Raw genomic sequence first — 14,358 nt, 5'->3', positions numbered from 1 at the left:
ACCCCTCCACCAGGAGGTAGGACTTTCTTTAGTGACGTAGCCTGTAGGTGGTCCTGGGAGGGGAGGTGTTCCCGGCGCGCCTTCCGCCCAGAGATGAACCGAGAGCCGCGGCACGAGAAGCAGAGCCTCCGCGCCTATTGACTGTGATCCTGAGGTCTCCTAACCCATTTTGGCACCAGAGCGGATTCTTGCAGCCATCCATTTTGACTGTGAACTGAGCTAAAATATTAGAAACCCAAAACTCAAAGTCTTCACTCTTACCAATGAAGAGAAATTATTAGATGATGCCTATTCGGCAGGCCTGATTGTTGGGGAAAATTTCCAATCAATAATAGTGAGTTCTGTATGGAAATATGGAATGTACTCAATATATATAGAGAATAATGGGAATATCATTAGCTACTTAGATGGGGGGTGGGGTGGGAGGGGGGTGTATTGGGGTTCTTGGTGGTGGAACGGGTGCACTGGTGAAGGGATGGTGGTTTAATCAGTATTTGACTGTGACTTAAACCTGAAAGCTTTGTATTTTTTTCTTGTTTTCACGGTGGTTCAATAAAATATTTCTTAAAAAAAAAAAAAGAAAGAGAAAATTAAAGACCAGTAAAAAAAAAAGAGAAAGGTCTCAGATCTCTACTGGGGTTCATAAAATTTGAGACTTGGTCTGTCTACAATAATATTGAAAACTGTTATCCTACCTTATACTCCCTCCCTCTAGTTATCTGATTATTTAAGAAACCCTCATCTAAAATCTCAGTATGTCTCTTTTTTGAGATTCCCCACACCCATGCTATCTTTAATACATTTACTTGACAATTTGCTCTAAAAGAGAGGGGTTTTTTATATGATGTCCTTTTTGGACTGGAACAACAGCACAGCAGGTAGGGCATTTGCCTTGCACACTGCTGTCCCGGGTTCGATTCCTCCATCCCTCTCGGAGAGCCCAGCAAGCTACCGAGAGTATCTTGCCTGCACGGCAGAAACTGGCAAGCTACCTGTGGTGTATTCGATATGCCAAAAACAGTAACAAGAAGTCTCACGATAGAGACATTACTGGTGCCTGCTTGAGCAAATTGATGAACAGTGGGATGACAGTGCTACAGTGCTACAGATGTCCTTTTATGTTTAATCTTTGGAGTGACTAGGGGGTGAGCCCCAATAGCTGTCCCCCTCACCACCCGAGTTCGGTGGTCTCGGGCCACTTGCCCAGCTGGGATAGCCCAGGCCATGGGGCAGATGGAGGAGGAAATTCGGGCCAAGCCGGTTAATTGGTCAGTTGCCGTTTATTCCATTCTCCCTACACGCCTGTTCCAGTGTCTCTGAGCCCCTATTCTGGTCTCACACTGACCCTCATTCCCGTCTCCTCCTGTCTCTCCAGCTCATCTCTCCCGCTCATCTCTCCGTGCTCCATCTTGCTGCCCTGCTCTCTCTCCTCTCCCCAATTCTCTCGTCTCTCTTCAACTCCAGCACTCTGGGCCAATGCTACACCCATTCCGGTAGCAAAATCAATATAAGAAAGCCCTTCCTGACTGCCCATCAGGCTCAAGGGCAGAAACACCACCAAGGGGTGTTCCTCTTCTCCTTAGTCCAATAACTTTATTAACATCTTAATTCTACTTCTTACATAAGTTATTTTTGTATGGACACAGTAAGAGATACATTGAGGCTTGTAAGGTGGCTTTTCTGGGGACATCTCACCACAGACTACAGTGCTCAGGCCAGATTAACACTTCCTAACTCTAGCAGGGTCTAAATCTTGTTATTACTTTTTGGATCATGACAGAATTTGTCCATGGCCTTGCTCTTAACTTATAGTTAAGCATTATGGCACTTTGACCAGGCCCATTTCGATGCCAGGGTAGCACATAGTTCACCGCTTGCCCTGGGTCCATCCAGTCCCTTGTCGGGACCCTGCTTTTGGGGTGCTAGGAAGTAAGGGAAACTGAGGCATAGGTCGAAAGCACATGTGTCCAGGAGGAAAATATCATTCAGAGTCAATTAACTCCCAATTTACAAAAGCATAGCATTTACTGTCTTTTTGTGCTCATACAAAATGGACTTTGCTCTGAATTAACTATGTCAAGGACTTAAAAAGAAGAGAAAAACAGTACTTACAAGTTAACAGAGCACAAAGAAAGGAGTTACAAATAAACACAGAGGAATGGGAGCAATGCGATGGGAGAAATCCAATAAATCTAAACACCTTGAGGCATGGTAAAAAGGACAAACCAATGTTATCCTACACTTTTATGATGAGTATATATTTTTGATATAATCTAGTAGTTATTTTTCTCCTCTCATTATTAGTGATATTTTTATATCATCTAGACGTTTGGCAAACTATCATTAAGAAGTCCAGTCTATTTTATTGACTTCCAAACAGTATGCCCAAGAGAAATACATTCTGGAGTCTGCGAGAAGTCAAGTGACTCAATTTCTCTTGTGCAATTAGATATGGAAATTTCAATTCTAAGTGACAAAATTGTATACATTTTTTGGAATTCTTTGTTGTTGTAGTTTTATATGTATATATTTGGAGTTAATTATGTCTGACAAACTCTACTTAAATTATGTTTCATTTGTGAAGTCATCTAATTCTTTTCCTCCCCTGATTATTCAGTTAACTTTATCACTTTTCCCCCCTCTTGTTCTTATGTCAACTATTTAATTGGGATGTTAAGGTCCTTCAGAGTTCTGAGTGACCATTTAAATCAGATTTCTCTTAAGACTAAGAAACTAGTCACATTTATGAGAAGAGCCTGATCCAATTTCTAGGCTGAAAACTCTGGAGAGATAAGATTTTTCAAACTGTGATGTTAAGTCCAATTAAAAATAAACATTCTAAGTTTTAAGCTCTTTCTGAACTTGATTATGTAATTGAGTGAGGTGATGAAAAATGTCCTTTTGGAAGCTGAACAGACAAGTGTAGCTTTTAGAACTTGAGTTACTTCTTTATTTATATTTTTCATTTAATTTGAATTTTGACCTTAATCTTTAACATACACTAATATTGTACTTTGCTACTTTTAAAATTTTGTCTTAAAATAGTCCTTATTTTTATAGCATATCAGAAAGGAAACAAAGTTTAGTATACTTCTTACCTTATAAAGGAAATAAATGATGTATTCATGTTGGCACTTTGCACAAAATCACATAACAACTTTTAGAGGAGTGATAGCACAGCAATTGGGTGTTCGCCTTTCACACGGCCGACCCGAGTTTGATTCCTCCACCCCTCTCGGAGAGCCTGGCAAGCTACTCATGCGTATTGGATATGCCAAAAACAGTAACAATAAGTCTCTCAATGAGAGACGTTACTGGTGCCCGCTCGAACAAATCGATGAGCAACGGGATGACAGTGACCATTGAGAAGAAATTTGGGTTTCTCTGTTCTGTCTCTACTTTTTTTCTCCACATGGTTGTTGAGTTGTGTTCTTAGTTTTAAAATCTGATAATATACACACTTTGTTTTAGTCATTCATTTGGTGATTGAAAATGGTTTATGAGCATATGCCAATATATTCCCATACTCGCATATACACCTGTATTAATTAGGGTTATTTTCCAAAATTTATCATGATTAATAAAAAAATAGAGAGAAAAACACTACAATTTCTGAAGTGATCTCTGGGAAAGAAGAAACCAAATAACTAGAGGGAAGGAGAAATAATAATTTAACAATAAAGAGACAAATAAAACATTAACAAAATTTGAAAAATGGAGAGAACCAATATCAAAGCAGCTGTAGGGAACCAGGAGATCATTCGATGAAGGAGATGGCATTTGCATTCACCCTTCCAAAACAGGAAGCACATATGGCAAATCTTTATAAAGATTCCTCACAGAAATAAAAAAAATATACCTGACAAAGATATTATTTCATTTAAATTAGGATCTATAAAATTTTAAAAACTGTGCAAATATTGATGAGGATATACAGAAATTTGAAGTCTCATTTTTCTGGTGGGGTTATAAAAGGATCATTTTAGAAGACAGTCTGGTAGTTATTCAACTGATTAACCATATATTTACTATAATTCTGCAATTCCACACAGGAATATACACAAAAGGAAAATATGTCCATGCATAAACTTGTTCACAATATTTACTCAAAAAATATTATTACTCTCTTAACAGCAAAAAAAAAGCAAAGCAAACCAAGCTTTTTTTTAACTATTGAAGAACCACAAAACTTATGGTTAATACTTATACATGGTATACCAATACAACTTCATTTAGTCTCAAAATGAGACTTGAAAACAGTATGCTATGTGACAGAAGTCAGTCACAAAATAACATATTCAATATACGGAAAATTTCTAAAATAGGTAAATTTGAGAGAGTTTGATGGACTGAAGCACTTTGTAAGTAGAAGACCTGAGTTTTATTTATGTATTTATTTTTGCTTTTTGGGTCACACCTGGCAATGCACAGGGGTTACCCTTGGCTCTGCACTCAGGAATTACCCCTGGCGGTGCTCAGGGGACCATATGGGATGCTGGGAATCGAACCTGGGTTGGCCGCATGCAGGCAAACACCCTACTCGCTGTGCTATCGCTCTAGCCCCAAGAAGACCTGAGTTTAATTCCCCTCCTCATGATCTCCTGAACTTCCAGTGTGGCACCCAAACAAAACAAAAACAAAAAGAGAAGAAAGAAAAAAAATTCTAAACATTTCTATTAAGAAATTTAGATGTACTTGTCAGTGTATTAAAAATTACTGAATTTTATGATTTAAATGATAAATTGTATGGTACTCTTCATAAAGCTGGTAGGACACCTATGATGGATCAATGCCATATCTGTTTCAAGATGACCCCCAACATATAAACTAGATCTTAATTACTTATGGCAATGGTAGTTATGATTAGTGGGGATCAAAATAATTTTTGCATTTCAAACTCCCTTGTCTTCCTCCCCCTGTGCAACCTCTTTTCTTTGTTAAAGGATTTTCCCTTTGTCTACTTATTCATTTTTTTTTTCTTACTGGCAGTATAGTGTAATTACACAGCTAGAATTTAAACATAAATCTGGATTTAAAGTTATACTCTGCCACATTTAATTGCATAAAAAGATACATTTGTACAATTGGGCTTCAATTTTGGCAAAGAAAAAAAATATAATTTCTCGACTCTTGGATGCAAGAACTTATTTTCTTGGAAAGTTGACTCGATACAAAAGACAAATAGCAGAACATCACCCAAATTCTCCTAGCTGTCCCATGAGAATTTTTAAAAAATTTTTTTTGTTTTGTTTTTGGGTCACACCCGGCGATGCACAGGGGTTACTCCTGGCTCTTCACTCAGGAATAACCCCTGGCGGTGCTCAGGGGACCATATGGGATGCTGGGATTAGAACCCGGGTTGGCCGCGTGCAAGGCAAACGCCCTACCCAATGTGCTATTGCTCCAGCCCCCCATGAGAATTTTTTAATTTGACTGAATTATGATGATATTCTTTGTCATTGTGGTAATGATCGTATTGATAGTAAAGTAAGTAAAGATTACATACTGTGGCATGGCATTTTGAGAGAGAGAGAGAGTTTTAAGCTGAGACCGAGAGAGAGAGACTCTTAATTACCTGCTGCCCTATGTACCTATGTGTGCTAAATCACTCCTCAATTCCATGTAATGAACTCCCCTTCTTTTCACTGTAAAACATTCTTATTTGGCTTTTCAGCTGGCTCTCATTTCTGACCATGAACGAACAACTCTGTCTTCTTAACAGTTTAGCCGTGTATGGTCCCTATTTCCATTGAAGTGATTTGTTTTGTCCGCAGTTTATGTTGGCATTACCTAAATCTATAAGCAAAACCTAGTTAAGTTGACTTAAAGTAGGGTTTCTACGTGACACAATATAGCTCAGTATCACAGACTATTTACCCTTAATAGTCTACTTTGTTTAGGAGTATGTGCATAGGTATTTCTCTGTATTCTACTCCCCACCCTGTGATAAACAAATGAGAACAAGTCTAAACATGGATACTGTATCATGAGCATCACTTTCCCACATGAGGGACAGACCAGCTCAGGATACCACTCCAACCCTAATGCTGTCTTCTGTGTAAAGAGAAGTGGAAGGTGAGTTTAAAGATGCTATAGATCAGCACTGAGCAATCTGCAACCATATGTTTCTCCTTGGCTTTGCCAGATGGCTCCGATTCTAATTTCAAACTCACTTTTCAGCACATTTAAAGGTGAAATATTTAGACAGGAATGAGGAGCCTCCATGAAAACCACCTACCAAGAGCAGAAATGAGGACTCAGATGGCCAGTCTTCTAGCATGTTTTACTCCAGCTGGACTGGGACAGAGAGAGGGAAACCAAAGCTTGAGTTTGGTGGAAATAAAGAGGGGGCCTATTGGGAGGTCGCAAGGTACTGAGCCTGAGGTTTTCACCATGAAACCCTGACTATGGACTCCCAGAGCATCTTAGTATCACTATATCACTGTCATCCCATTGTTCATCGATTTGCTCAAGCGGGTGCCAGTAACGTTTCCATTTGTCCCTGCCGTGGACTAGTGTAGCTGGATGGCCTATTGGAGGCTCTTTCAGGATCAGGGGAATGAGAACTGTCATTGTTGCTGATTTTGGCATATCGGATACGCCACAGGTAGCTTGCCAGGCTCTGCTGTGAAGGCGGGATACTCTCGGTAGCTTGTGGGTTCTCTGAGCTGGTCAGAGGCTTTTGGAGTGGCCTCTAATCGCCTTTACGGGTGTTCCCAGCCTACTGAATGTAAGCTTTTGGTTGACTGACATGTTGTAAGGATCTGCACACTGACAAACACGAACCTGCCTGTGTCTGTGGGCAGCACCTGGGACATCTGCTGCCTCATGTTGATCTCCTTGAGGTTGATGGAGTTCTTAGTATAAGGAAATTAAATGAGTTCAGTTCAGTCCCTAGACAATGGAGAATTTTTTTCAGTGATATTATTTTTTTTAACTTCACATTATGCTTATTGTAGGGTCAAATAATTCTATTATTTTTTTCTGGAGACAAAGGATTTCTAATTTTTATTTTTAAAAATCATTCTAGGAAATCCACTCATTTGTTTTATTCTCTCTCCTTCCCTGTTTCCTTCTTCTTTCCTTCTTCCCATCCTTCTTTCCTCCCTCTCCTTTTTTTTTCTATTTTCCTCCTTCCTCAATTTTGTTAGTTAACTTTTATTACAGCATAAAGTCCTATGTAAAATATTTACTTTAGAAAAATTAGATTTTAATTCTGGGGAAGTTTCAGTTTTGAGATGCAGATATGAGCATGATAAAATGCATTTCAAAAAATATGTGTAATGACAAAAGAGATATTTTTAAGAAATTCAGAGTAAACTATAAGATCACTTTGACCTAGTATTTGTGAATGAGTGGAGCTGATATTAAGGAGTGCTAAGGAATGAACTAAAATAGATTGTGGAGATAGGCCCTGAGCTGGGTTTAAAGCCTTAGAAGATAAGACTTTACTCCAAACATTTTGACTCAATCCCCTCTTTGGTACTTAGCTTGAATCGTGCTAGTTAATGTTATATTTATAATAAAAAAAACACGTTGTGGAAATTAAAATTCAACTTCCAAATTACAGGAGTTCCATCAGCCATTTGCCTAGCATTTTCTTAATTGGAAAGACACTCTAAATATTTAATAATATCTATGATATCCAAGTAATCAAAGCAAAATACCAGAGAGAAGTTTTCAGTGTTACTCTTGCATAAGCAATAAAATACCCTCAACGCTTACTATCATAAATCAAAATAATAAATCTTAGAATTGTCATGGCTCTAGCCTATGTGACCTCATTCTCTACTCTCTATGAAGCACTGTAGAAAGAAAGAAATTAGGACCAGAGAGATGATACAGCATGTAAGGTGCTTGCCCTGAATATGTTCAACCTGACTTCCAATTCTAACTGAAATATTCCTTCTTGATATGAACAGCTTGTGAGTTCTTCAAGTATTTGCTCAAAACGCCACATTTTCAGTGATATCTATGTTGACTACCTTATTTAGAATCCAATAATCAAGTACCACTCCTAATTCTTCTTACTCTCTTCATCTTTATATTCTAGACTTTCACATTTTATACCATACTATGCAATATGGTATAAATATATACCATATATTATGATATAATGTTATATAATAGCACACAATCTGGTATAAATATATACCATATAAATATTGCATTGTAATATTTGCTGTAGGCTTGCTTCATGTGAACAGGAATATTTTTTATTCATTAATATATCCTTAATGCCCAAAATGACTAGGGAAATGAGGAATAGCACATGGTTAGTAGATGGATGAGCAAATGGACAGATGAATGAATGTATGAAGGGTGAAACTCTAAGTTCTTTCTAAGATGTGAAATCAAGATTAGTCTATAAGACATGTTCTTTTGGAAATAAATATCCTTTTCTTTGTTTAATCATTTATTTACTTTATTTACTTGTATAGGATAAGTGGTTTTTGTCCTTCTGATAGAACATTGAACATAAGATGATTGTAAGATACATCATTAATATACTTGACCCTAAAGAAAAATATATTTAGATGTATATTTATATTAAAACAATAAGCCTTGCCACTCTGGGAAGTATCTATTCTCTCTTGAATATACATTCACCTCTGTTTTTTGTATAAAACGTAAACATTGACATGAATTTTGCATATAAGTGGATCGGCATGGAAATTTTCATGCTGAATGAAATGAGTCAGAAAGAGAGAGACAGACATAGAAAGATTGCACTAATCTGTGGTATATAGAATACAGAGTGGGAGACTAACACCCAAGAATTGTAGAAATAAGTACCAAGAGGTTGACTCCATGGTTTGGAGGCTGGCCTCACATTCTGGGGAAAGGGCAACTCAGAGAAGGGATCACCAACTATAATGTAGTTGAAGGCCATGCTGGGGAAGGGAGTTGCGGGCTGAATGGGGGCTAGAGACTGAGCACAGTGGCCACTCAACACCTTTATTGCAAACCACAACAGCTAAATAGAGAGAGAGAACAGAAGGGAATGCCCTGCCACAGTGGCAGGGTGGGGTGAGGGGAGATGGGATTGGGGAGGGTGGGAGGAATGCTGGGTTTACTGGTGGTGGAGAATGGGCACTGGTGAAGGGATGGGTTCCCGAACTTTGTATGAGGGAAGCATAAGCACAAAAGTGTATAAATCTGTAACTGTACCCTCACGGTGATTCACTAATTAAAAATAAATAATTTTTTTTAAAAAGTCATCCCTTTTAGGAAAAAAAGAAAAAGAAATTGAACCCAAGATTCAGTGCTGCTTGTCAGGAAGCAAAGATCTGAGAGAGTTGCAGGAGGGGCAAGAAGACTTGTTGGAAGTGTCAAGAGTGTTTGCACTGATGCTTTTTCTCTTGCGGATGATAGTGAAGTTCTTAATGGAAGATGATTTCAATCAATAGCGCCAGACAGCTGATTTATATAATGGAATCAAGCAGAAGTCGTGGTCTCCATCTGCAGAGTGGAGTGGAAGGGCAAGGCTACTAGAGGAGAATAACCAGGGGACTCCACAAGTTGATTTGCTGGTGTTCAGAAACCGGTTCCCCAGCAGAGAGCCTCGGGAGGACTTCAGCGAACAGCCTGCTGGAGCCTGGATGCTGAAAAGTGACGGTGAGGCTGGTCCTGCTGCTGCGCTCCGGCTGCGCCCGCCTCTGCCACATCAGTGAGGGGTCTGGCCGCAGCTGAGCGCTCTTGGCGGCCTGGCTCTGGCTACGACTGAGAAGTTAAGCAGGTGAGGGCTGGGAGGTGGGCAGGACTCATCCCGGAGCTGCAAAGCCCAAGCCAAAAATTTAGAGAGCAAACTGCACGAGGGGGCTTGAGTCGAGAGAGCAAGCCCAGTGGAACTGGAGGCAATGTCATCATTGGTGAAGAAGGACTTGGAGAAGAAACTGTTTAAGCCTCTGTCGGAGAATCTGTACGAGTTCATTGAAATAGAGTTCTCGGTCCAGGACAGGTACTACCTCTGTGTGTCAGTGACCAAAAAAGAAGAAGTAAAAATAATTATGGTGAAACACTACAGGACAGGTTTAGATGAAAAATATGAAGTAACCAAAAGATGGTCTTTGAAAGATCTGCAGAAAATTGATGGAAAAGAAGCAGATACCGACAATCCATTTTTTGATCTGCACTTCAAAAAAGTGTACCGTATGGAAGCATATAGCTGTGCTTCTAAATATGCCTTTGCTCGAACTGTAAATAAGCTGAATCATGTGTATCTTAAGAAGGACTTACAGATTGTGAATTTCGATTCTACTTACATTAATGATGATTCCATTTGGTCCGCTAACAACGAGGATTGCTTGGTTCTTATGAGAATATGCTTTTATGCTTTCAATCTTGTATGCTTCTCTTTGTATCCTCTACCACTCTGAAGAATTATGCTCCTTTACCAGTGTTTAGTGAAAAAAATTTCCCTAAGTAAAGGCTAAGACATGACTCTGTTTTCTCCCCTCATTGTATCACTATTATTTTTATGAAAATAAAGTCATGTGTTCTTTATGGAAAAAAACCTTAAACATTGATCTATATAATGTTGTTCACACTATAGTTGTTTCAGGTATTCAATATTTCAACACCAATCCCACCAAAATATGACCTTCTCTCTACCAATGTCCCCAGTTTCCCATCCACCTGCTTCCTTAGCAGGCACAAAATAATTTATTTTGTATTTCTTGTTGCAGTATTTATCTCTTAGATGTTATTAAAGCCATTGTCTGAGGATTTACTAATCTGTTAAGTGCTAGTTGAGTCTTCTGTGTTGTTTTCAGTCATTGAGCTTAATGGACTTCTGTGCAACTTTCCCATCTAATTTTCTGTGGTTCTACTTGCTGTCAGCTCTGTGAAGTTTGGGGATGTCATGTGGCCTCATACATGGCTGAGTACTTCAGGAACTTTGGAAATAGGTTGATCAACTGCCAGCATCCCTCTGAGATCAGTCATAAAGTTGAGCCCTTCTCTGATGGTGGCAGTAGCTGGATGCCTCTGTGATAAGATGTTCAGATTGTAGCACAGAAAGTGAGAATTTTGGGTGAGTTTAAGCAACTTGAAATTTAGGAGGGTGTGTTCTGACCAGTTCTGACCAATATAGAAATGATGCACTTCACTTATGAGAAGAGGTATTTAAGTACCTCCAAGTCTTACAGACATTTTTCACATTCTTTAACAGGTTTAGAGGGTACCTATTGACTGTGTTAACATAACATAATAAAAGAAGTATGAAGTCATTAGTCATTCTTGGAGTAACTCCACCAGAACTATTCTCAGTGAACATTTTATGAGCAAGAAATAAATTTTTGCCATGTTGCTTACAGTGTGATATAGAAATTGGCCTAAGCTAACCTGGGTTAATTTGGTTCTTTCTTCAGTTTTTACTGAATATTCAGTTCCTGCCAAATATTACAAAGCATATCTTCCATATCACTGGTGAAGGTAGGATTCCTTCATAGACCATGTGACTATGGGTTCTTCTTGCTTTCCATAAAGGCAATGAAAAACCAAGTACTTTCAATGCAATTATCAAGTCTTTAATACCATGATCATGAATGTTTACCATACTGGATCCAGTATGGTAACAAATTACAACTCTCTTTATTCATTGTAAGGCTACTATGGTAAGTTTATCAACACGAGTAAACAAAACTGATTCAATAGCATAAATTTATACCTCTGGATTTGGTACATGTTCTACCAGAATAGGCACCCAGAAATGGGCTATGTTTGGTTAAGGTCAGCAGATAACTGTGTGTTTATCTTATAAAATGAAGACATTTTTACAAGGTACATTAAGAATTGTCCAGTAAAAAAGTTCCAGGACTTCTTCCATCAAACATTTGTATTATCTCTTAAAGCATAATTTTGGAAATTAGATATTCCTCATAGACCTCATTTTGATCATAGGGTTTTTCTCTCCAGGGGTGAAAATAGAGGCATTTGTATTATTTCATCTAAATACTATGTACTGTGCAAATGATAATGAGGTTGAGTTGTTACCTGATGTGAATACATATGCCAGCTTCTCTTAGGAGATGGTATTTATATGCCATGTGTATGTGTGTGTTGCATGGGTCAAGAAATTTGAATCTAATGCAGGGACTCAGAATTGACATAGCATGCAGCAATTTGTTTGCATTTCATGGAGATGACTTTGCGAATAAGGGCTAGATGAACAGAAATAAGACATTGGAAGAAATAAGTCAGGACTGAGGCTTATATTGTATGTATTTGTGGCAAGGGGCACATTCGATGATAATGACAATACTTATAGGAATGAGTACTATAATTACTGAATGGGTTTATGGATATATCCTGGTAGAGTATTTTATTTAAAGGGTAGGCATTAAAGCAGTGACACCAACAGTTTAGGAGACACTTGCTGTGCAAAAGATGGTTTGTTACTCACGGTTCCTAACAGAAGGGAACACACCATCCCTTTAGGGCCATGTGCACAACTTCTAGTGTCCATCAGGTGGCAGAGGAGCAAAAATTATTCTACTACATACACAGGGTATGCAGGGTTTAAGACTCCTTAGTTTGAATATTTTTAGTAGACTTTCGGGTATCGGCTGTTTCTAGTTTTCTAATACTTGGATCCTTGATGGTTAAATCAGAAGGTTAATACTTTCTAGAGTACAAGAAGAGGGTGTTCAGAGCATGGCTTTGGACAGGAAGTTTGCAATGTGAAAGGCGTGCTGTGGGAAAATCACTTTCTATTGCTAGGAGTAAAGGAGGCCTGGTAGAAGCAGTCTGCCCTAGTCAGCAGAGCCCAGATTGCAAACGCATCAAATATAAGAAAAGGAGTGCGCATTTGATATAAGAAATGAGGAAGTAGGAGAAACTCCAAATAATAATACTCAGTTTTTCTTGTTGAAATATTGAATGTAATCAAAGTAAAGTGAAAGTAAAGTGAAATTTATCAGTTACACAGGCGAGGTGGGGGGTTGAAGAGGTGGGGGAGGTGGGGGGAGGTGTGAATCTTGGTGGTAGAATATGTGAACTGGTGAAGGGATGGGTGTTTGAGCATTGTATAACTGGGACTTAAACCTGAAAGCTTTGTAACTTTCCACATGGTCATTCAATAAAAGAATAAAATTTAATAAATAAATAAATAAATAAATAAATAATTTTTAAAAAAAGAAATGAGGAAGTCAAAAATATTTCCATCTTGGATGACGATGTGAAAGTGAAATGCCATTACTTTTCAGGGAATTAACTGCCCTGAATATCTGCTATCTAGTCTCAGTTTCAGGTTTCCTCACCATCTGATGCAGAGCATACTTATAAAACCTTTGGTAAGGGGAGATGGTGTAAAGCAAAGAAGCAATTGTCATTTATTTATATGAAAAATTTTTGTGAGCATTCCAAGACCTTTCAAATAGCTTATCCAATCTAATACAATAACATAAAAACTAGTAACAGTAACACAAAAAGAACCTTAAAAAACATTCATATAGTATAAAAGCAGAATGATCGGATAAATACACAGCCTGTATAAAGCAGTTCTGGGAGAAGGAGTTAGGCAGAGTCACACTTATTGTTCAGAGTGTGCCTGCCTCAATAACAGTTGCTGCAAAAAAAGACTAAATGCTGTTTTCACTAGAAAAGTGACAATCCTCTTCATTTTTTTCTTCTGGGGTATTAAAAATAGGTATGAATATTGGTCTTTTATAAAAATGAAGTGGTATAAAATGAGCTTTCAAAATGTAGGGTATAACTGTAAGACTCAAAGTTTTGACCTGGGAGCAGCTTTTAGCTGAATTTCACGGTTTTATTGTCAAAGTGTGCAAGAGTTTGTGCTCAGCTTCCCTACAGCATACTTTCTGAGAGTTGGATTTCAGATATTTGAGGTCTCTGTAGAACATTTTGATAGAACGCTCTAACAAACAATATTAGTAGTATTTCCATTTTGAACTGTATTCTTATTTAACAGAAACTTACATTGTACTTATTCATCTCAGAAAACATATTTAAGCTGTGACAACCATTTGAGGTATAGAAACAAAAGGTCAGTGATTTTAATCATTTGATCAATGTCCCATTTTTAGAAATGAATTGCATAATGAGGCCTCTTTCGGGATTAAAAATTATGATCCTATTTTGCATAGCAGACTCAGTAATTTAAGTGATTTGAGAAGTCCTCTAGGTTATCCAACCTGGATGCTAATTTTAGTGCTATTTGATTCTTCATCCAAATTTCTTCCCTATCTTCTTGTACGTTATAAATGGCTACCAATCTCTCTAGGGTTCTATCTTCAATCAGTTTCATAAAGAGTTTATTTGCAAGATTTTATATTGCTGCTCTGTTGATCTAAGTCATGCCCCTCCACCTGCATTATATGTCAAAGATCACACTAT

At 38.1% G+C, this 14,358-nt stretch overlaps 1 protein-coding gene across 1 annotated transcript; it reads left to right on the top strand.

Moving 5' to 3' along the window:
• The first annotated feature begins 9,860 nt into the window (after nucleotides 1-9,860).
• On the top strand, nucleotides 9,861-10,379 carry LOC129406613 (exocyst complex component 1-like). The gene has a single exon (XM_055144975.1). The coding sequence runs from the start codon at nucleotides 9,861-9,863 to the stop codon at nucleotides 10,377-10,379; it is 519 nt and encodes a 172-aa protein (XP_055000950.1).
• Nucleotides 10,380-14,358: the final 3,979 nt, after the last annotated feature.

This window comes from Sorex araneus, chromosome 1 (genome assembly GCF_027595985.1).
Source record: "Sorex araneus isolate mSorAra2 chromosome 1, mSorAra2.pri, whole genome shotgun sequence".
In the NCBI taxonomy this organism is placed as follows: Eukaryota; Metazoa; Chordata; class Mammalia; order Eulipotyphla; family Soricidae; genus Sorex; species Sorex araneus.
The sequence above is the reverse complement of the archived record's forward strand: the minus strand, read 5'-3'. Positions and strand labels throughout refer to the sequence as shown.